The following is a 25548-nucleotide window of genomic DNA, read 5'->3' as shown; positions in this document are numbered from 1 at the left end:
TAAGCCTGAAAGAAGCTGCCAGAAAGCAGATGTTCACTGTATTATTCAAAGAAGCATGACACATGCTCAGGTTGGCTAGAGTCTAAAGACTCGTGTATGTATTACACCTTTATCTGCTTCATCAATTGGTGAGAAGCCATGAAATATTCAGCATCTCATAAAGGGAATGTTGAAATAGAGTGCTCATTGCATGAGTAGACTCTCTGAAGTTGATATGTTACAAGTTTCCAAAGTGGTATGCTTATATGTAGCATAAACGTCCATTAAAAGTATATTTTCTAGGTGGTTCTGAAGTGAAAAGCTATCAGATTGTCAAGTTCATTACTATTCTGCATGATGCTAACACTTATGTATGCAATTAAAGATTCTTATTTCATTATTACATAATTATGTTGATTAGAAATGACTTTCTTAAATTAATGGTAGTTATTAAACCACCTAATGATATAATAGTTACTCAGAAAATAGAAAGTGTATATGTGAAAAGACCCAAAATTTACATTTTTGACATATCCATTGAAGAATTAAAAGCAGGATCTAGAAGAGATATTTGCATGTCTATGTTCATAGTAGCCTCATACATAATACTAGAATATGTAGGTATCAAAAGTGCCCATCAATAGATGAAGGGATAAGCAAAATGTCTAAACTAATACAATGTTTTTTCAAATTTAAGAAGGAAAGAAATTCTGCAATATATTCCATGAATAAACTTTGAAACTATTATGACAAATGAAATAAGCCAGTTCCAAAACCAAATATTACAAGATTCCATCTATATAAAGCATTTAGTATAATTAACAGCATATAGGCAGAAAATAGAATGGTAGTTTCTAGGAACCTGAGGTGGTGACAGGCAATGTCAGGGAGTTACTAAAAGTTTGGAAATAGAAGTAATTTTGGAAGTAGATGGTGATGATATCTACATAGAAATGAACATATTCTTAATGTCATGGAAATATAACATTATACTTATTAAAATAATAAATTGTATGTTATGTACATATAACTTGAATAAAATTGTTTTCTTTCCAAGACTTACTGTTATAAAAATTAAACCATTTATGAAGAGTGGATGTTGTAAAATATATGTTGACAAATGAATTGATTCTGTCCTCTAAAAATCAAGAATGTGTGCTCAGACCACACCTTATCATAGATGTGCAATAAATAGACACATGGACTTCTGTTAAAAAAGTACTCTCCCTCTTACAATCATCTCCCATTGAAGTATTAGCTGCAGATTGAGTCTGCTATGCTTTTTGTCCCTATACATCACATAAAAGTGTGTGAAGCTAACATGAAGACAGATATAGGGGCCAGCTCAATGGCTCAGATAATTTATACTTCACAGAATAAATAAAAATCATTTTTGCTGAGGGTATCACTATATTTCAATGGATAACGACCAGTCTTTCCAAGAAGCAGTGCAGGATAATAGGATATCTATACATGTGCATACATCACATAGTGTCCATAGTATTCTGATTATTATAACACTTGAAGGTAAACATAAGGCAAAAGCTTTACATTTACTTTGACATTGATTTCATGGACATAGCATCAAAGGCACAGACAGCAAACAAAATAGAAGAAAAATTGGATTACATATATTTAAATTGCACATCTAAACACATATAGACAAAACAAAAAGGCAATTTAAGTAAGGTGTAACAAAGATTAACAGCAATTGATTAAACATAAAATTTTTGACACTCAACAGTCAAAACAAACAGCACTACCTAAATATGAAAAAAATGACTGATAAACTTTCTTCAAAAAAGATATATGAATGGGCAATATGCATACAAATAGGCTCAATATCACTAGGGAAAACACTGTAATGTGTTATTGCCCATTTGGAAATCTGAGTGTAAAAAAAGGAAATAATCAGTGATGGCAGGGACATAAGATTCTGGAAATCTTAGATATTATTAGTGGGAATGTAAAATGAATACTGTGGAAAATGGAACAACAATTTATTAAATGTGTTCACACAGAGATATCATAAGATACTGAAGCCCCACTTCTTAGTATACACCTCTGAAGAATTAAATTAGGGCCTAGAAGAAACATTTGTATGCTCATGTCCATGGTAGTATTATATATAATGTTAGTATGCAATATTCATATCAACCACTTAGGGCCATGTTTCATCAATGTAAATTCTTTTATAAAAATAGTAGAAAAGATAATAGATGCTTAATCTTAGCTTTTGTGTAAAAACTGAGAGAAATGTTCTACATTCAAATTATTTGTTAATATTTTTTCTTAAATTCTTTTCCAGCACTCAGTGACTTCTTTTAATTTTTAAAATGAGATTAACACTAAATTTATTTGTTATTATGGTAATATAGATATACATACTTTTTACTATGCTAGCCATTTTAACTTCTCCATTTGAATAGTGAATGTGTTTACATTTTCATATAACCACTGGTACTATTTCCAGAATTTTAAAAAATCTCCTACGTGTAAACTGTGTATCTGTCAAACAATTAGCCCTACTTGTAACTCCACCAACCACAGCTTGATTTTATATCTGCATAGTGTGGACTACCAGAAGTGCTTGATATAAGTGGAATGGTAGAATATTTGTCTTTTTATGACTAACTTGTTTATCATGATGTCTTTTTTTATTAATCTATTCATATTACATCTCAGTTATTAGCCCATCCCTTGTATCCTCCCATTCCTCCCTTCCTCCCGCTTCCCCCCTACTCCCTTCCCCTATGTCTGTGACTGAGGGGGACCTCCTCCCCCTGTATACGTTCATAGGGTATCAAGTCTCTCCTTGGTGACCTATTATCCTTCCTCTGAGTGTCACCAGGCGTCTCCATCCAAGGGACATATCATGATGTCTTAAAGGTTTACATATTTGTTTTTTAAATTTTTATTTATTACTTATTATTTTATTTTTTGTTTTTTTGGCATGCTATTTTTATTAATCTATTCATATTACATCTCAATGGTTATCCCATCCTTTGTATCCTCCCATTCCTCCCTCCATCCCATTTTCCCCTTACTCTCCTCCCCTATGACTGTGACTGAGGGGGACTTCCTCCTCCTGTATATGCTCATAGGGTATCAAGTCTCTTCTTGGTAGCCTGCTAACGTTTACATATTTGTTGATATAACAGATCACAGTGTATGATAATTGCAAATTTTTCTTTTTCAACTTAATTTTATTTAGGCTATTTGTGCCTTCAATCCATAAAAGAAAATCAATTTAAAAATCTCCTCTAAAATAATAAAAACCCGAGTGCTGGCATTAAAGGTGTGCACCACCGTTGCCCAACTGCCCTAAATCTCTTTTAAGACAGGGTCTCCCTACTGAGCCCTGACTGGCCTGAAATTCCATATGTAGACCAGGTTATGCCAGAACTCACAGGGATCCCCTGTCTCTTCCTTCCTAGTGCTGAGGCTAAAGATTAGCACTACCATACCAGACATAATGCTTCTAATCCATAAAGCAGTTTTTTTTCTGTTTTTGAGTTTTGTTTCTTTTTTTCTGTTTCTGTTTTTTTTTTTTTTGAGATAGGTTTTCTATGTGTAGCTCTGGATGTCCTGTAACTCATTCTCTAAACCAGGTTGGCTTTGAATTCCAAAATATACCTGCCTCTACTTCTGCCTCCTGAGTGATGGGATTAAAGTATCCACCACCACCACCTGACTGTTTTTAAACTTTTATATTTTTTATGTGTGTGTGTATATATATATATATATATATATATATATATATATATATATATATATATATATATATATAATTGTTTGACAGATACAAAGTTTACACTTAAATTTTTAAAAATTCTGTATGTATACATGTACATACATACATATGTATGCATGCACCTGTGTGTCTGTTACTTTAAAGACTCATTGACAGTGAGACAGGTTAACTCTTGGCAACACCCAGCCTACCTCAAAGAGGATGATGAGCATCCAAGAACCTCCTTATGGAGACGGCTTCAAATGTGGCAAACAAACACTGGGAAAATTTCTGCCTAAAAGAAATTAAGTAGAGTCTGACTGGAATCAGTCAGATTTGAAGGCCAAACTCTGTCAAGACAGAGTAAACAAGTACTCAACAGTTCCTGCCTCACAAATACGTATGTCAGATATATTGGTCCAGTAGGGTGAAGATTATGCTCCAAAGTTATAGAGCGCTTTGGATGACTGCTCAGGTAGCAAATTATCTCTGTCCTCTTCTCTCTTGGGAAGCTGCTAACCTGTGTCCCCTGTACACTCAGGTAATTAATTTTATTCCTTCTAAAGTCTCTGATGGGGTTGAAGACCAGATTGTTTAGTTTTACAATTATGCTTAATTGTTTAGGGGTTAAGATGTTTTTAGGTCTAGATAGATGTTTTAAGTTGATAATGATGAGATGTGATAGATATTGATTTACATTCAGAATTTCAGACACACCAAGATATGAAAGACAAATACAAATAGACAAAACACTAAAAGTGTAACATTTACATAATTCCTGATTGTTTCATGGTTCTTTTTGATGTAAGTAGTTTGTTGTATATATGTGTAATAATATAACTGTATATGTAAAAAATAAAATAATATTTCATAAAAATGTGAGATTAATAAAAGAGGAAAAGATAGATGCTGAGGATAGGCGGAGAGAAGGCAAAGGAACTTGTATAGCATGAAAGGGACAAAGATGTTGGAAATGTTACAAAGAAGCAAAAGGGTGGGGGAGATGAGGAAGAGGAATCTACTAAAACGCACTTTGTTGAAAAATGCCATGATTATATTTAATAAAATATATGCTAACTTAACATAAATTAATAAATAAACAAAAAACTCTAATTTCAGACATCTGAATTGTGGCCTTTAATATATAGTTGTATTCATTTTTAGTTGTTTACTTTATTTTGCTAATTAAAGGTAGAGTAGAGGAAGCATTTGAAATATGTTACATTTGCTAGCCACAAACTTTCTTTTTTTCTCCTTTATTAATTTATTCTTGTTACATCTCAATGGTTATCCCATCCCTTGTATCCTCCCATTCTTCCCTCCCTCCCATTTTCCCCTTATTCCCCTCCCCTATGACTGTTCCTGAGGGGGATTAACTCCCCCTGTATATGTTCATAGGGTATCAAGTCTCTTCTTACAGTTTCAATTTCCTTCTCAAAAACAACCGAAGGGAAGAAGAACTTATTCTGGGTGTTTATGTCCATCATTAAATTGAGAAGTTCTGTGTAGAAGTGTATAATTTTGTTTTTTTGACACCAATTATAAAAAGAGATCCCTGACCTAAGACATTTAAGGTCTATAAATTATTATCTCCTTTAGCCTAAAGATATGGAGTGATTGAACTAATTTATTAAGTAGTGTGATGAGTGTTCCAAGGGATTGGGCATTTGGAAAAGGAGAGATTCATAGAAAGATTTCATCTTTTAAAATCACATACCTCTCTCTTTTATAGACAAATAGAAGGTGAGTATTATGAATACAGCAATTGAAGGAATTATTAGCAACATGGCTGCCACCCAAGGAGAACTGCAATTGCAGGCACAACCTAAAGAAATGGAGTGTAAAAATTACTTGTTATTGGTTGGTAGGAACTTTGAATTAAGAAAAAAAGGCAAGGTCTACATTTGAATATCATCTCTGTGTGCATTTCAAACCGTGCTGGGACCAAGAGGTAAAAGATCACAGAACTGTTGGTTATAGGAACAAAAATGCAGGTATCTTTAGGTCTCAGATTGAGGACAAGCATATTTAGGAAAGACAAATAAAGTTTGTCTTTCACCCATCCATTAGTAAGTTAATTAGGCAGAGGAGTATGTCTGAGTCTGAAATATGCTGGAACTAGGATAATTCTAAATAGCTTTGAATTGCCAGAGACTCAATGATCTTTGGATATTAAAATGCCATCAAGAGAATATGAAATGGTGGGTGTCATTCAGGCACAGTCAGCCAGGCGCTCCAGGAAGTAAACTGGGAAAAATATTAAAAAGTGAGCTGAAGGGTGCTGTATACTCTCAACAGCTGGACAATAAGGCCATACCTAGGTAGACAACAGTAAAACATTCTCTACTTTGCACAGGAATCTTGCCAATAGCAATCAATAAATAAGAAGTACACAACCATTTCCAAAAGACCTTTGTCTATCATAGTGGTTTAAGTAGCTCAAGACCTAGGTAGACCAGGCTAAATGAGACAGAACTATACAATGAAATAAGTAAACAAAACATTGTGAAATCATAAAAAGAAACCCTGAATTAGGTCTGAGTAGTATTTTTTGAATTGAAGATCTGGTGAAAGGAATCTTTACACAGATTCAAGTAATATTCAGGACATTGGCAGGAGCTGCATAAAGATAAGGCTAATATTCTCAACTGAATTCAAAAGGGATTTGCACAGATATGACCGGTTCTGAGATTCCATCAGTGAAACCACTGAACATAGTCTCAGGAAAGCATCAGTAATCTTAACAACCAAAGAATGACCTGGCAATAGAACAGGACTGCCTTACAGAGGAACTCCCAGCAATGGAGAAACAATATGAGTCAGGAAGAGAGCCAAAATCAGGTCAGTCACTTTTCAGATCTGATTTGTCTTAAAAAAACAAAACAAAACAAAGCAAAACCAACCAACCAACCAGCCAAAAGCACAAACAAAGAACCATATCAGGTTCTTGGAGCAGGGCACCTACCTCAGCCCTGTCCTGCTCTCCTCTTGTCCTATACTACATTAAAAAAGCAAAAAACCTCTTTACTCCCTTTAGTCCTCCATGTTTATTATTTGCTTTTGGCTTTTTCTTCTCCTAGAATCACAATATGGCATGGTTTACAAGGTCCTTGTTCCTGAACGATTTGAAATATAAGGTTATCTTACATTATCTGGTACTGGTCTTAACTCTTAAGTCTCTTAAGTGTGTTGGCTACTCAGGATATAATCAATCACCAAATGGACCTAGGAAATTAAAACTCTCCATTCAGTACGGCAATCCAAGAGAATGGATGAAAATCTCCTCCAGCTATGAACTCAACAGAAGATTAATATTTGGAATTTGTAAACAACAACCAGAACCACAAAAATCAGAAACTCAAAATACCTAACAATCTAATAAAAATGAATTATGGTGGCCCAGAGAGATGACCAAGTTGTGAAATACACTTGTTGCTCTTACAGAGGACCAGGATTGGTTCCTAGAACTCACATGATCACTTGCAACCATCTGTTATTATAGTTCTAATTTATCCGATGTCCTCTTCTGACCTCCATGGCCACCAGGTATGCCCATGATGTGTATTCATATATGCAAGCAAAACACTCATATACATAATATAAATAGAACATCTAAAATTTTGAAAAGTGGATTATATCACTGAATAGGCAGTTATCAAAAGAAGTATACAAATGGATGCTAAATATTTTTAAGGTATTCATCATTTTTAGTCACCAGGGAAATATTACAGTAGGTTCTTGATACTACAGGTGCCAACAGTATCAATAGTGTTTTGGAAATTGAATTTAAGATCACATCAATGTGGCATCACTCCAGAGATTCAAGAATGATTCATTTCACTAAATAATTAAATTAAAACAGTGCTGAGACCTCACATCTCCTCAGCAAGTATGACTATTATTAAGAGATTTTACAACAAATGATGACATTGATGCTGAGAAACAGTGACCCTTAATTTACTGCTGGCCAGAATGTAAACAGGTGTACAGCCACTATGAAAGTTAGTGTGCCTATCATAATGTTCTACTTGTAGGCTTCTAGGACCCTCTGGATCCTTCTACTTTGCTATTCTCCCATGCTTCTCTCAACTAGAGTCCAAATAGGATGTCCTCCCAGTTTCCTGGTAAGTGAAGGCTTTCATGGGACATGTCCCTTGGGCTAGTATGCAGATATAAGTGAGTATATACCATTTGAGTCTTTCTGCTTCTGGGTTAACTCACTCATTATGATCATTTCTAGCTCAATCCATTTATCCACAAATTTCAGGAATTCTTTGTTTTTAATAGCTGAGTAGTATTCCATAGTGTATATGTACCACAGTTTCTTTATCAAATCTTCTACGGAGGGACACTTAGGCTGTTTCCATGATTTGGCTATTATGAATAAGGCTGCTATGAACATGGTTGAGCAAAATTTCTTGTTGTGTGCTGCAGTCCCGCTCAAACTAAGGCATCAGCCAAGGACAATACAGGCAGTAAGCTTTAAACCCCTACCCAGATCTAGCCAATGGTCAGAATAGTCTCCACACTTGAGTGGAGAGTGGGATATGACTTTTTCACGTACTCTGGTGCCTCATATTTGACCATGTCCCCTGGAGGGGGAGACATGGTGGCACTCAGAGGAAGGACAGCAGGTTACCGAGAAGAGACTTGATATCCTATGAGCATATACAGGGGGAGGTAATCCCCCTTAGGAACAGTCATAGGGGAGGGGAATAAGGGGAAATGGGAGAGAGGGAAGAATGGGAGGATACAAGGGATGGGATACCCATTAAGATGTAACAAGAATAAATTAATAAAAAAAGTAAAAAAAAGAAAGTTAGTGTGAAGTTGTCTCAGAAAACTAAAAGAATTGCCATATGACTCAGCTCTACAATTCATGGGTGTAGACCCAAAAGACTATAGTCTACTACAGAAATACTTGTAAGTACATATTTGCTGATTCTCTAGTCATAATGCCTAAGACATAGATCAGCCTAGATAATTATGGATAATTAAAATGTGGCACGTACACACTATGGACTTTTCCTCAACTGCAAAAATATGAGTTTTGTAGGACATGGGTGTCACTGGAAAAAATACTGAACATGGTAACAAAGGAGCAGAAAGACAAATGCCATATTTTCTCTCTCATATGACTATTCTAGCTTGAAACGTTGTTTTAAGTGTGTGTGTGTGTGTGTGTGTGTGTGTGTGTGTGTGTGTTTGTGTGTGTGTGAGATAGAGACAAGAGCTTTAGAGAGAAGGAATAGTTTAACACATATAATCTATAAGTAGTAGTTAGAGATACTCTAGGTTAATACATATTAGCTGGTATGCTGATTGGAGGATGGTGGAAATGAGGTATCATATATAAGATACCTCCCTACATGTTACTTTTCAGAGAGGCGGCAGAGCCTCTCAAAACTATACACACTATAGCCATTGCTCTTGATTCCTCACCAAAATGGGATAGTGTGACACTATTACGGAAAAGGCCACACACTTTCATTGCAAGACATAGAGGAAAAATGAGTTGAAATTAAACTGGAAGCTTAAACATTGGGTAGCTTTCCTATTGTGGGAAATTGCTTTTTCAGGCTGCTGTGAGATAAAAGCCATTGATCATCTTACTTATCCGAGAAACCTATGGGCTACAATACCAATCTTCCAGGTAACATGTGACCACTGGTAAAGTAGTGGTGAAGGTGGTAACCAATTGCTCTCTGATTGGATTCTGGTATGTCATTCTTGGCACTGTAAACCTGCCAGAATCTCAGGGATTAGGAGGTCACAGGGGCAAGGTGAGAATCATACAACTGTAATTTTCTAAGTGGGGATGTTGTGAAAGTAACTTCAAAATATTTGTGTTTAAACTAATATGTTAGTGCTGATCTCATTCTTGGTCAGAGAAAGAAAAATTTGTTGTCAGTGAGTGATTGTTAATATAGAGACTCATAGCTGGTCAAAATATGGACAATAAGTGATTGCTGGGTGTCAGGCCTAAACAGAACACTTATATAACCACATCCAATATTCAAGAAATATTGCTGAAATGGAATTGTTGATGGAAAGGATTTAAAAATAAGAGAATTTGGAATAGTGACTGAAATGCTGACTTTTAGACACAAGATAGATTTTATGCTCATGTAATCATTGTAGCTATGCTTTTCTGTGCAAGATGGGCCTGTTATTATTCTATCATCAATGTATAAGGGACTTATGAGACCTCATCTCTCCCCTAGGAGCTACTGGATGTTAGTGGTTGTTGCAGAAAGGTGAGTCATCTTCTTCAGTGATGAAGCCAGTGTTATGTTTCCCATGCTTCATTAAATAACCTCACATACAATTAAAGTCAGTGGTTCTCCTAACCCAGCAAAACAAACAAACAAACAAATAACATGAAGAAGCTAGGATATTTCCCATGAAGATTCTCAGTCATATATTGAGGGTTGTCAAAGGGGTTAATGAAAGAGTGACAATGTCCAAAAGGAAAATTCTAAATAAAGACTTTATTAACGAAAGAACTTTTAAAATATTTTAGTAGATATAATAGTGAAATAATTTGGCTGTTCCTTTTCTCCATGGAAGTGTTCCACAATGTGTTTGTTACCCTAGGTAGTGTCCATTCCTCTGCCAAGGAGTTATAGACATGGTGTAATTTAATAGGTAGAGTATAAGCTATGAGTATTTGTATAACTTATATTAAGTCATTTCTCCTACTATTAGTGTCTGTATGATTTAGATTTAATAATTAATTTTGATGATCATAGTTGTAATATATAATTCTTTAGTAATAATATTTAATTAAGTATATACAACACAGATTAGGAACCTTATTAATTATAAGGATTTTTGAATAAGGTTTGTCAGAACCAAAACCTTAGGAACTACTAACATCTTATGATGATATGATGATTCCTACTATTAAATCAACTCTGCCTCTTTTAGAATAATCTAGAAGCACTTTGTAGATATGATGAGTAATATTATCTGCTTAAGGTGGACCAAAGATAAAGACTTACTAATTGAAAGAGATCTGCATGGGAAAAATCTGCTTATAAAAGTCTCTGAGTACAACTCTTTCAAGAGGAAGCTGAAATTCTGAAGAAGAAAATGCATTCAATGATGAAGAGAACAAAATAAACAACAAAAAACCCATTTCTGTAAAGAAGTATGTATTATCAAGAAGTTGACATGCTAAGTATGTGTTTATTTTTGCCAGAGATCAATAAACAAGAATAAACGTAGTGAGTCTGTGCTTTTATGCTGTGTGGGTCAGACTCAGTTTTGGAAAATAGGATCAGTTTTTACCACAGACACTAGAAGTCAGGGCAGAAGAGCATGTGAAAATGAAAGAGGAAGTAAAGGAGTAGAAGAGAAACAAAGAAAAGATGACACCCAAACCTTCCATAATGGCTAACGTACATATGGGAAAAATTTAAGGAGGCCTCAATATAGCCCCTAAAATGATTACGACTGTAGAGTTCTAGGCCTAAATAGAACACCTAAATAACCCCACTCCAGTTTCAAGGAACATTTCAGAAGGAGGAGTTATTGGTGGTGAAAAGAGAATTGGGAATTCTTTAATAATAGTCACTGGAGAGATAGATGTATATGAAGTGATCTGTCTTTCAAAGTTAGCACACCTTTAAAACTAAACAGCTGTATATTTGTGTTTTAAGTTTTGTTGTTATCCTTCAAGTCTACCTCCTATTAGTATAGCACTGTTGAAAAGGAATAACATTTTCCCCATAGGGAAATAAACCATCTGATAGTCCAACTGGTATACCCCTCCCTATAGGTTCAGTTTTCCAAGGATTGCACTGAATGAACACTTTGGAGCCATTTCTGTAATACACAGTTTATGACTTTATTTTATGCCTTCAGTGATTCCACTGGAATCCTGAAAAGCCTGGAAAGAAAGGTGTAGAAATATTGATGGATATTAAGGATTAAAAAGTTTTGCTTTTTTTTTTTTTGCATCTGTCACCACAGGTAAGGGAAGTTTCATCTTGAATAAGGCAAATGAAGCACAGACTTTCACAAAGAGCACTGTCATCAGCTCCGTCAGCAACACAAAGTCTTCTAGAATGAGATATGGATGAAGATATATGTCTCATTTATGACCCATGAGTTTATATTTGAAGATAAGCTTCTGAATGTAATGTCATACAGCATTAGCTACCACTCCCTTGCCTACTTTGCATTTTTCATTTTGAAAACCTACTTACCTTCTAGGATTTGAAGTTTAATACAGGGCATTATGATGAAGAGTGTCATCATAGTCAGAACTACACCCACAATCATCTTCCAAATATAATTCCAATAAAACATTTCATCTGAAATAGAAACATCACAAATTTTACTACCTAGGAAATTCAGACTGTTTGGACCAACCTATTAAGGGACGACACATCCAAACCTTCTCGAATCCCATCACCTTAGAATGGTAAGTTTAGTCCAGTTTGGAAAGGCAGATAGGAACTTTGTGAAAAGTAGCATAGATATAAATTAGTATGAACTCCCTGACTGAAAGAGAAAAGCCAAAGACAAGCTGCCCTTTCTCCTCTTCAAAGCTCAGACACAGGGTCCCTAGGGGACTAATATAAAGTCGGATTCAAATCAGGGCTTCAGCTCTCAGGTCATATGCATCACAATGCTCTCACTGAATGATGACAAAAGTATGGGTCCATACAGTCAATAAAAAGTTACGTTTGCCAGTTCATTTCTGTGCCTACTTGAAACAAAATACAGTGATCTGGGAAGAAAGAATATTATCTGGGGAAGTGCTTTCATCAGATTAGAATGTAGACTTATCTGTGGGACTTTTTTTGAGTAATAATTGATGTGGGAAAACTTCAACTGGTGGGCAGTGCCAATTCTGGGCAGTTGGTCCTGAGTTGAATAAGAAAACAAAGTAATCAAGCTATGGAAAGCAATCTAGTGATCAGTTTTTCTTTATGGTTCCTGTTTCTACTTCTATTCTAGTTCTTACCCTGACTTCCCTTAATGATGGACTGTGACCTGTAAATGTAAGCCAATTCAATCTTTTTATCCCAATTTTATGTCTATCACAGCCATAGGAAGCAAACTAGGGCAGCAGGAATGCTTATACTTGACAAGATAGGTTCAAGAAAAATTTAGGAGCATTTCTCTATTTCTATTAAAATATATCATATATTGATAAAGGGAACAGTTAATCAAGAAAATATAATTATTACAGATGTATTTGCACTACATATTGATGCAGTTCATTTCTTTTTAAAACTGCCATATACTTATGGCATTTAGATTCAGTTTAAAATTTTTGATATTTCCATAATTACATGCTCTATAGTACCCTTATTCTGCACTCATCATTCTTTTCAACAGTCTTAGTCTTTCCCTTCCCCATTCTCTCTTCTTTATTCGTGTGTGTGTGTGTGTGTGTGTGTGTGTGTGTGTGTGACAGCAAATATGTGATCTTGTTCTTCTGAGTCTGTCTTATTTCACTTTATGTAATCAATAATTGTAATGTTTTCCAGCAAATAATGCAATTTCATTCTTTTTTTATGGTTAGATAAAATTACATACCACATTTCCTTGCCCACTTCTGTGTTCACAACTTAGCTATTATAAGTGAGTAAGTAAATACAGGTATATAAGAAGTTCTAGAGGGGAGATCCAAGATGGTGATTCCGAACACACACGGTATCTGATCTGCAAGACAGAGACTAGGGACCCACCTGGGGGCTACAGAATGCAAGACCTAGAGAGTCCTCAGTGAGAGGGACCTGCACAGGTGGGTCCAACCTATGGCCATCCAACTGATCCACAGAGGATGGGTGCTTAGTCTCCAGAGTCTGGACCCCTACCTTCCTGTAGGCTGCAGCTATGTATCAAAGACTCATATCTGGGAATGAACAGTGGGCAGTGAAGCATCAGAGTCTGGAGCTACTGGCTTAGGGAAAACTTGGGAAAAAGGGTAGGTCTGACCTCAGACAGTGCTCCCCCCACCAGTCCATATAAAGTCCCAGGGGCCAGTGACCATGAGGACAAAATATCCAAAGCCCAGCACAGCCTAAGCATGCTGTGCCATGCTTGTGCTCTTTCTCCCAATCTGACTGATCTGTAGGCCACACAGAAATAGTGTCAGTGTCTGCTGTCCCAGCGGGAGCTGAGGGTGTATATCAAGGAAACAAAGCACATACCTAAACATAGTAAAGGCTATATATAACAAGCCAATAGCCAAAATCAAATTAAATGGAGAAACATTCAAGGAAATTCCTCTAAAATCAGGGATCAGACAAGGCTGCCCACTTTCTCCATATCTCTTCAATATAATTCTTGAAGTTCTAGTTAGAGCAATAAGACAACAAAAAGAGATCAAGGGGAACCAAATAGGAAAGGAGGATGTCAAATTATCCCCATTTGCAGATGAAATGATAGTGTACATAATTGACCCCCGAAATTTCACCAGAGAACTCCTACAACTGATAAACACCTTCAGCAAAGTAGCTGGATACAAAATTAACTAAAAAAGTCAGTAGCCTTCCTGTGTACAAATGACAATCCTGATGGAAATAAATTAGAGAAACTATAGCCTTCACAATAGTCACAAGCAATATAAAGTATCCAAGAGTAACTCTAACCAAGCAAGTGAAAGATTTGTTTGAAAAAAATTCAAATATCTGAAGAAAGAGATTGAAGATGACATCAGAAGATGAAAAGGTCTCCCTTGTTCATGGATAGGGAGAATTAACATTGTAAAAATGGCTCTCTTAGCCATGGAGTTGGGTGTCTTCTCTTTCCTCAATGCCTATTATTCTCAGGTTTCTTCTTTTCATTGTGTCCTTGATTTCTTGGATGTTCTGAGTCAGAGTGGTGAGTTAACTGAGAAGTAGAAAGACTCATGGATGGTATACACTCACTTATACCTGGACACTAGCACAAGGGGCATGTACCATGAAAGTGGGACAGAGTGGAGGATGTCCTATTGGGACTTTAGGTGAGAGAAGCAAGGGAGAACGGAGAAATAGAAGGATCCAGAAGGTCCTAGAAACCTACAAGAAGAACATTATGACAGGTGGATTTGGGCCTAGGGGTCCTGCTTAAACTATGGCACCAGCCAAGGACTATATATGCAGTAAACATCAAACCCTGATCCAGATATAGTCAATGGACTGGACATTCTCCACAGTTGAGTGGAGAGTGGGTACTGACTTTCACATGAACTCTGGTCCCCCATATTTGACCATGTCCCCTGGATGAGGAGGCCTGGTGGCACTCAGAAGAAGGATAGCAGGCTACCAAGAAGAGACTTGATACCCTATGAGCATATACAGGGAGAGGAGTTCTCCCTCAGTCACAGTCATGGGGAGGGGAGTAGGGGGAAAGCGGGAGGGAGGGAGGAATGGGAAGATACAAGGGATGGGATAACAATTGAGATGTAATATGAATAAATTAATAAAAAGAAAAAAATGAAAAAAAAAAACAAATGAAATTACTAAAATATAAAAAAATGGCCATCTTACCAAAAGCAATTTACAGATTCAATGCAATCTCTATCAAAATACCTACATAATTTTTAAAAGACATTGAAAGATCAATTCTCAACTTCATATGGAGGAACAAAAAACCTAGAATAGCTAAAGCAATCCTGTATGATAAAAGATCTTCCAGAGGAATTTCCATACCTGATCTCAACTATAGAGCAACAGTAATTAAATCAGCACAGTACTGTCATAACAGTAGGCTGATTGACTAATAGAATCAAATTGAAGACCCAGAAATAAACCCACACACATATGGGCACTTGAATTTTGACAAAAAAGCCCAATCTATTCAATGACAAAAAAAGGATAGCATCTTCAACAATTGGTGTTGGTCTAACTGGATGTATAAATGTAGAAAAATGTAAGTAGGTCCATGTTTATCACCATGCACAAAACTCAAGTCTAAGTGGATTAAAGACCTCAACATAAAACCAGAGACACTAAGTCACTCAAAAGAAAAAGTGGGGAAGAGCCTAGAACTCATTGGCATAGGAGACAACTTCCTGAACAGAACTCCAAAAGCCCAGGCCTTAAGGTCAACAATTAATAAATGGGACCTCATGAGGCTGAGACGCTTCTGTAAGGCAGAAGACACTGTAAACAGAACAAATCGACAACCTACGGACTGGGAAACTATCTTCACTAATCGTACATCTGACAATTGACTAATATCCAAAATATATAAAGACCTCAATAAATTGAACACCACCAAACCAAATAACCTATTTAAGAAATAGGACTCAGAACTAAACAAGGAATTCTTAACAGAGGAATTTTGAATGGTTAAGAAACACTTAAAGAAATGCTCAGCATCCTTAGTCATCAGAGAAATGCAACTTGAAATGACTCTGAGATTCTGTCTTACACCCATCAAAATGGCTAAGATAAAAAACTCAATTGACAGCACATACTAGCGAGGATGGGGAGAAAGGGGAACACTCCTTTATTGCTGGTGGGAATGCAAACTTGTACAACCACTTTGGAAATCAATCTAGCACTTTCTCAGAAAACTGGCAATAGGGCTCTCTTAAGACCCAGTTATTCCACTCCTTGGAATATACCCAAAAGTTGCTCCATCACACAACAAGGACATATGGTCAAACATGTTCATAGCAGCCTTATTCGTGACAGCCAGAACCTGGAAACAACTTAGATGTCTCTCAGTCGAAGAATGGATAAAGAACCTGTGGTACATTTACACTGTGGAATACTACTCAGCTATTAAAAATAAGGAAATCCTGAACATTTCAGGCAAATGGATGGAAGTAGAAATGATCACCCTGAGTGAGTAAACCAAGACCCAGAAAGATACATATAGTACATACTCATTGTCACTAGACCAACAGTGATGTCCCCAGAATGTCTTCACTTAGCAGGATATTGGGATAGATACTGGCACTTCCTATTAGGACTCCAGGTGAGAGTGGTAAGGGAGAATGAGGGAATAGAAGGATCTGGAGGGTTCTAGAAACCTACAAGGAGACAATTAAGGCTGGAGGATCTGGACTTAGGGAGTCTACTTAAACTACTGTACTAACCAAGGACAATGCATGCAGTAAACCTAGAACCCCTATCCAGATCTAGCCAACGGACAACACATTCTTCACAGTTGTGTGGAGAGCAGGGACTGACTTTGACATGAACTCTGATGCCCCCTATTTGACCACTTCTCCTTGGTGGGGAGACCTGGTGGCACTCAGACGAAGAGCAAGCAGGCTACCAGGAGGAGACCTGATAGGCTGTGATCATATGGTGGGGAGAAGGTCGCCTTCTGTCATAGACCTAGGGGAAGGGAATAGAATAAAAGAGGGAGGGGGGAATGGGAAGATAGAAGTGAGGGATAACAATTGAGATGTACTCTTAATAAATTACTTAAATAAAAAAATAAAAATGCGGTTCTAGAGTCTTCTGTTGTAGATGTATAAGTGGTATATTTGTATTATAACTCATATGTGATAGTTCCATTTGCAGAGTTTTTTTTTTTTTTTTGGTTTTTCGAGACAGGGTTTCTCTGTGTAGCCTTAGCTGTCCTGGACTCACTTTGTAGACCAGGCTGGCCTCGAACTCACAGCGATCCGCTTGCCTCTGCCTCCCAAGTGCTGGGATTAAAGGCGTGCGCCACCACCGCCTGGCTAAGTTTTTAAAGGACATTTAAAATATTTATTTTATTTTATGCATATGACTGCTTTGTTCACATATACATATATATATGTGTGTGTGTGTGTGTATTATATATGCATCATATGTATGTCTTGTGTATTCAAACCCCTAAAAATGGAATTAAAGATGGTTGTGAGCCACAATGTGGGTTCTAGGAACTGCATACGGGTCCTCTATAGGACTTACAATTACTCTTAACCATTGTCCCCTCTCTCTATCCACCTACTGCAGTCTTTTAAAACCTAAACATTTATTTCCATAAAGCTTAGAACAGTTTACATTTTTATCAGCACCATTAAGTGTACTTCTCTGTAATTAGGATTTGTGGTTGGTAGTATAGGCTAATATTATAACATGTGACATTAAATTTTACTACAGAATCTTAGTAACAAAAGCAACTTTGTTTCATTTTTATTAGTGGCTGAATAACCTCCCTTTGTGTAAATACATTTCATTTTCAATATGCATTCATCGGTTGATAAAAATCTAGTTTTTTCCAGCTATTTCCTGGGTATTGTGGGCAAAACAATAATGAACCTGAGTGAGCAAGTGTCTCTATAATAAGATGCAAAGTTTTTGATATATATACCCAAAAGTAGATAATGTGATAAGACCTGGTTTTAGCTTTGCGAGTAATCTTCACACTGATTTCTATAGTGAATCTACCAGTTTGCATTTTTACCACCAATAATTAACCATTCCCCTCATCCCATATCCATGCTAGCATTTTTCATTTTGTTTTTGTTTATTTGTTTGTTTGTTTGTTTTCTGCCTTAGCCATTCTGGCTGCTTTGAGATCTCAAAGATGTTTTAATCTTTGCTCCATAACCAAAGTTGTTGAATAGTTTCTTAAGTGTTTCTCAGCCATTAGTGGTTTTTTTTACAATGAATAATGTTAATAAAACATTTTAAGAAAGGAGTATCAATGTAGCCATACATCAAACACCTTATCTTAGAACAAAACAAAACAGAATTTTATACATTAAAACCTCCAATATTAGGAAAATGGTGAAAGAAATTAATATAACAAAGTGAAATCAGTTAGACAACAGATGAGATAATAAATAAAATAATGAAAAAGTAATGGCCTGAAATCAAATGAAGAAAGCACATGAGATTTGTTTCCATTCTAAATTATATAAAATTGTTATTATTTCAAGAATGAATCCATGAATTTCACCTGGTAGAACAATGCTTGTGCTTTCCTGTTGGCCTGTTAGAGGGTTCCAAAGGCAACAAGTGACATTCCTGAAGGAGCTGTCTCTAAGGAGAAGGGTTATCTCCATATTGAACAGTTTGTCTCCATCCTGTGAACTGGTTTTTGATGCAGCTGGAATTACCTCTCCTCTGCTGTCTCTCCATTCCATGAGAGGCCTTGGGAACCAGCCTCCAGAGTGACACTCCACTGTCACACCTTTTGTAGTAGGAGGATGAACAAGAATCTGAACCCGGGAACTCCCAGCTGGTCATAAACAAAGAGGAAGCAATGGTTTGTAGTAAATGGAATATAGTAAATGGAATAAGAAAAATAACACAAGAAGAAAACCACTCCTCATCCACGTTATTTCCAGTGTCTGTAGATATGATATTGAAAAGTGTATGTGGCTCCCAATGACAAAATAAATCAATTAAGGGAGAAGGCACCAGATGGAAAGATGGAGAGGTCATAATACAATTAGTAACTTGATCTAAATAATTCTGGTGAGAAAAGACCTCTTTATCCAATTTAACTTTTCTTTTGGCAAAATATTTGCTATTTAATAAATCTAAACAACTGAGTTAAGCCTTTAGATTATTAAATTCAGCAAACCCATCTAAGATTCCATTCCTTGTAGAATTTATGAATGGGCATTTTTCTTATATGTAAATCACTGTGCAAATTTAGAAATTACTCTCAGAAGAATCTAAGATTACCTGTGACCTTGACCTCTGTGATGTGCTCTTCATAGAACTGGCCATCTTTGAAGATGCAGTGATAGTGCCCATCATCATCAGGATTGACATTATAGATCCTGAGAGTCACTTTTCCTTCTTTAATGCCATCCTTCAAGAGTTCTGTTCTCTCTACATATTTGGGAATGATTTCTCCAAACAGATCTTTGCCATCATTGTATAGATGAATAGGCTGTGTATAGTGGGACCTGAACCAGCGAATCTCCATGTGCTGGGCATTTTGTGGTGGAGACAGCTGACAGCTGAGGTCAAGTGCTGTACCAAGTGGAGCCAAGATTGGTCCCTCTAATCCAGTCACTATGAATCCTTCTGGGAAGAGAAACAAAAAACAAAACATGAGATCTGCAATTAAGGTAGTCCTCTAACTTGCCCCCTTTTGGTTATTATTTTTCCAGCATGTCTGAAAAAATTATAAATTTACACTTCAGTAGTGGCTCATCAAATTCTTCCCCTTAATAAGTGTGTATAATTCCTATTGCTGCTAAATGACTTGCCAAGATAATTGCTATTAGCTTAGTAGTTGACTCTTCTCTCATTTTATTTCCTTCTTTCTCTGCATGATTTTAAGATTATTATTCTTTAAATGAGTTGAGCCTTTGTATATGATTTTATAAGCTTCACAGACTTTCATGAAATATTATTAACTTTCATTTTGAAAAATTCATATTCACTGAATATTTAAATTTGTTCTTAATAGCTTATGATTGAGCCAGGTGTGGTGGCACAGATCTTTAATGCCAACACTCAGGAGGCAGAGACAAATGGTGAAATTGAAGCCAACCTGACCTACAAAGTGAGTCCCAGGACAGCCAGAATATTACATAGAGACACCCTGTTTCAACAGAACAAAACAAAACAGCAAACAAACCTCCCAAAATAACAAAAACAAAAACAGAAAACTAAAAAACCACAAACAAACAAAAACCAACCAAACCAAAGCAAAGAACAAAAAACAAAACAAAACAAAACAAAAAAAAAAAAAGAAAAAGAGAGAAATCCTATTACTGCTATTTTCCAAACTAGTATAACGTCTAACTTCATTCTAAGACATATTTTCATATCTACAGGTAAATGTAGCTCTCATCTATTATAAAAAAATTCTTTTTAAGGTATGTAAAAACCACTGTAGAAATTCTTAATTCAGAAAAATACAGAAAATACCTAACTGTGGGGTGCACAGCTCCAATTAATATGTTTACAAAATAATCTCTAAACCCACGGCCTATGGATCATCACAGAATATGGGTGATAAAATTGTAAGAGCCAGAGGACCAGGAAAACAACTTTTTTCTTTTGACAGTGTAGGTGCACCCATAAAACCTCAACAATATGGTCACTTAAACAGTACAAGCATTATGACATCACAGGATGACATGGTAATGTGGGAGGGGGGAAATCTCACAAGGCTAGACCTTATATAAAGAGCTACAAGTAATTAATGGCTGCTAGATAAGATGAGAATCAGTATCTCCATGAACTAATCTCCTCATAGCTTATTAATTTTCAAGTGGTCAGTATTAAACACCTAAACATATGAGCAACACTAAATGGAATATGAAAGGTGCACTTGTGTGTGTGTGTGTGTGTGTGTGTGTGTGTGTGTGTGTGTGTAATAGAATAAAACATAGATTTGAGAAGAATTGGGGTCATGGGAGGAGCTGGACATGGAAAATATGAAAAAGTGGTAGAAATAATGTAAACATAGCATCTTTTATACAAAAAAATTAAATTTTTGTTTCCCTTATTTTCACTTTTTAAATTTTGGAATTATGTATGTATGTATATGTATGCATACATTTATGTAGTATGTATGTATGCATGTATAATTTTGTCACATAGATAGAATAAAGTGTTGAAACCCATTCTTTCAAATGTCCCCACACTAATTTTTTTTGACTTGCCTTTGGATATAACTAGACCACAGCAGATAATCATGTGAATTCTAGAGTCAAAATTTTCAAATAAAAACCTGAGTTTTTCTACAGTAGATCAGTACTTGACTTAACACATATTTGAGTTTATAAAAATATTAAATGAAAGAAGAAAAATCCACTCAAAGGTGAACTGTAAAGTTTAAACCACATGGTGAAACCACAAATCAATTAATCAAGATGAAGTGATCTGATGCCCTAAAATTGAACACACACACACACACACACACACACACACACACACACACACACACAGAGAGAGAGAGAGAGAGAGAGAGAGAGAGAGAGAGAGAGAGAGAGAGAGAGAGAGAGAGAAACAGAGACACAGAGACACAGAGACAGAGAGACAGAGACAGAGAGAGACAGAGAGAGACAGAGAGACAGGGACAGAGACAGAGACAGAGAACATATATTTGAACTTCTTAAAAGACATTGTTATTTTAAAACACCCACTGAGTTTTGAATATCTCTACAGGCTCTTAAAGTTTATTGTATGTATTCGCTGAATGTCCTTATAATCTCAAATTAGTCCATAAGAAGAGAGCTCAATGAGGCACTTTAGATATGAAAATACACAGGAAATTTTCTTGTGACAGGGTGACTTCTGGAGTCTCAGGGGAAAAATGATTCTGTATGGCTTAAACTTTTGCACACATAAACTCACAACAGTTGTGACGGTATGCACAAGATCTGCACAAGTTTACTCTAACCCAAATCTCAAGATTTATGGAGGAGTCATCAATGAAGTCCCACTCCATGCTAAGAATCTGTTGACATCTGAGGGTTGCTGCAGGAGAGACAGAGAGGAGAATGCATCCCCTCAAAGACTACTCAGGCTCTAATGGATGTTCACACACCCATGCACATACAGGCATCACTAGGTATGCTTTGGTTTACTAAACATGAAAGCGCATGAGAATGGGAGGAAAAACAAATGGAGACTATTGTGAAAAAACTGGAAGGGAGGAAATGTGGTGTGTATTTGAAAAAAGCACATTATACACATGAGTAGAATGATGAAGCAAAGCATTATAATGAAAGGGATATCATTCTGCTTGAGTTAATTTGAAATTAAAAAGTGCATAGATGTTATTATTTTGCAGTGTGGTCCAGAGAACTCTTTTGGAGAAAACAGAGAAGGTAGACATCATAAGAGATATAAATCAAGATGATGACATGCTCATCATGTAAAGTCCCTTGAAGCCAACCTTGAGGAACTGAGTTCAGTCCCTGTGACTTACATTCAGAAGGAAGGAATGGACTACTGCAACTCATCTTCTGACATTCACTTTCTCTGTGTGGCATGTGCATATGTGCATATGTGCATGCATACATAGAGAGAAGTCTTAATTTTTTACAAAAGTAATATATCTATTTAAATATGAGCAAAAGTGCTGACAGAAATTCCACTATAGAAGGCATATATATATATATATTGCATATGCATAAGGCATATATATATATATATATATATATATATATATATATATACACATATATTGCAATATGTCATAAGAGTTTTACAAATATCTTACCATAAGTCTATTATTAGAGTAGCTGGAATACGCCATGCTGACAATATCAAATATTGGCTAGGACACAGAACTTTTGGCTTCTCATTTGTTGTTCATGGGAATACAACATGATTCATTCACTTTGGATAACATTTTGTTCTTTCATTTCTGAACCAAATATGATAGGCTCACCATAGTATTGAGCCTTAACATGACTAGATATTAAACAAAGGATTTGAAAAAAGCAATCCATGAAAACTCCTGCATTCAAATGTTTATAACATCGCTACCTATATTTGGTCAAGACTGGATGCAACTGGATTTTTTTTCAACAAGTGACTGAATGAACTAAATATGGTATATTTATACAGTGGAATACCGTTAATTAGAAATGCTTAAATGGTTTCAGGTGTATGACCTTCTAGAAAAAGCAATGCTATACACTATAAACAATGGTTGATAGGGCTCTTCATGGAATGGAGAAAAAGAAGAGTAGGTGGATCATATGATATTTCAAGAGTGGCCAAATTCTTCTATATGACATCATGCTGATCTATAGTGAATTTAAGAATTTCAGGGTCCTTGTTGTGTGAATGAGGATGCTCCAGCACACAACAAGAACATTTGATCAACCATGTTCATAGTAGCCTTATTCATAATAGCCAGAACCTGGAAACAGCCTAAATGTCCTCAGTAAAAGAATGGATAAAGAAACTGTGGTACATTTACACTATGGAATGCTACTCAGCTATTAAAAACAAGGAAATCCTAAAATTTGTGGACAAATGGATTGAACTAGAAATGATCATAATGAGTGAGTTAACCCAGAAGCAGAAAGACTGACATGGTATATACTCACTTATATCTGGACACTAGCCCAAGGAGCATGTCCCATGAAAGTCTTCACTTAGCAGGAAAGTGGGACAGAGGGGAAGACTTCCTATTGTGACTCTAGGTGAGAGAAGCAAGGGAAAATGGGGAAATAGAAGGATCCAGAAGGTCCTAGAAATCTACAAGTAGAACATTATGATGGGCTGATCTGGGTCCAGGCATCCTGCTTAAACTATGGCACCAGCCAAGGACAATACATGCAGTAAACTTCGAATCCCTAAACAGATCTAGCCAATGGACAGGACATTCTCCACAGTTGAGTGGAGAGTGGGGACTGATGTTCACATGAACTCTGGTGCCCAATATTTGACCATGTCCCCTGGATGGGGATGTCTGGTGGCACTCAGAGGAAGGATAGTAGGCCTCCAAGAAGAGACTTGATACCCTATGAGCATATACAGGTGGACAGGGTCACCCTCAGTCACATACATAGGGGAGGGGAGTAAGGGGGAAATGCGGAGGGAGGGAGGAATGGGACGATACAAGGGATGGGCTAACAATTGAGATGTAATGTGAATAAATTAATGAAATATGTTTTTAAAAAGAATTTTAGGGTCTGAACACTGGAGCAAAGTAAAAACCACCAGGTGGCAGTGGCACAAAACAAATTACTGGCACTTGCAAAATAGAAAGCCCCAAGATTTGCAGAGGCATAGAGGATCATCATCCAAAAATGAATTAAGTATGAGCAAGGAACCACCAAGATTGACAGCACTCTAATTGGAACCACTCCAAAGCAAATTAGAGAATCCTGGGCCTTAGAGTAGAAAAATACATAAGTGACTCAGTTTATTTTTATGTTTTAATTTAATTTTAATTTTATTAATTTATTCATAGTACAACTCAATTGTTATCCCATTCCTCCCTCTCTCCTGGTTTCACCCTTTTCCCCTCCTTTAGGTCTATGACCTCCTCCCCCACTATATGGTCATAGGCTATCAAGTCTCATCTTGGTAGCCTGCTTATTCTTTCTTTGAGTGCCATCAGGCCTCCCCACCATAGGGAAGTAGTTAAATATGAAGCAATCAGAGTTCATGTCAAAGTCAGTGCCTGCTCTCCTCAGCTATTAAAAAAAAAAAAGGAAACCCCGAAGCTTGTGGACAAATGGATGGGACTAGAAATCATCATAATGAGTGAGTTAACCCAAAAGCAGAAAGAATAACATGGTATATACTCACTTATAATTGGGCACTATCCCAAAAGGCACATCCCATGAAAGTCTTCACTCACCAGGAAATTGGGATAGATGTGAGAACAACCTACTGAGACTCTAGGTAAGAGAAATATAGGATATGGGGAAATAGAAGGACCCAGAGGGTCCTAGAAACCTACAAGAAGAACATTGTGATGGGTGGATAGGGGCCCGGGGCGGGGTCTGCTCAAACTATTGCACTAACCAAGGACAATACAATAGTAAACATTGAACCCCTACTCTGATCTACCCGGTGACTCGGTTTAAAACTTACTGTAGTGTGGTTTCATTTTTGTAGTTTTTATCGATGTATATCCATTGTATTTAAGTAGTGGTATCTTAGGGAAATTCTCCTACAACCATATAATGTACTTTCACTAAGTCCACTCACCCATAAGCCATTAATACTTTTATCTCCCTTTTTTTCTGTTGTTGTCTTTCTTCCCTTGTTTGACTTCTATTTTCTTACCATGTATTCAAACATGCCTTTCTATTTCTATCTACAATAGAGGACTCACAAATTAAAGAAGACATGCACTACTAAAAATTTCAGACCATAAGACATACTTTTTCTCCCCCAAAGTGGGGGAAAATTAGGTTGTGCCTTATGGTCCGACTGCTGTCTGTCAGGTATCAATAAAGAGGCTAATTCCCAATGGTTCAGAATATTTTTTTTCTC

At 36.4% G+C, this 25548-nt stretch overlaps 1 protein-coding gene across 17 annotated transcripts in view; it reads right to left on the bottom strand.

Moving 5' to 3' along the window:
• LOC311598965 (putative selection and upkeep of intraepithelial T-cells protein 1 homolog) overlaps positions 1 to 25548 on the bottom strand; it is an 84691-nt gene that overhangs the window by 31701 nt on the left and 27442 nt on the right. For 10 of the 17 annotated variants that reach the window (XM_084784596.1, XM_084784597.1, XM_084784604.1 and 7 more), the window contains 4 exons: positions 19303 to 19650; positions 18569 to 18850; positions 11926 to 12033; positions 5430 to 5537 (listed from right to left, as the gene is read on the bottom strand). In XM_084784596.1, coding sequence (XP_084640722.1) covers positions 5430 to 5537; positions 11926 to 12033; positions 18569 to 18850; positions 19303 to 19549 — 745 coding nt within the window. In that variant the 5' untranslated portion in view covers positions 19550 to 19650. Of the gene's footprint in view, positions 1 to 5429; positions 5538 to 8468; positions 11780 to 11925; positions 12034 to 18568; positions 18851 to 19302; positions 19651 to 22807; positions 24506 to 25548 lie in introns of those variants that run through there. The other 7 variants (XM_084784607.1, XM_084784606.1, XM_084784594.1 and 4 more) reach the window with 5 other exon arrangements.

The sequence above is a fragment of the Acomys minous genome (genome assembly GCF_964271855.1).
Source record: "Acomys minous genome assembly, chromosome: 6".
In the NCBI taxonomy this organism is placed as follows: domain Eukaryota; kingdom Metazoa; phylum Chordata; class Mammalia; order Rodentia; family Muridae; genus Acomys; species Acomys minous.
Note: the sequence above shows the minus strand (reverse complement) of the source record. Positions and strands in the feature narration are given on the sequence as shown.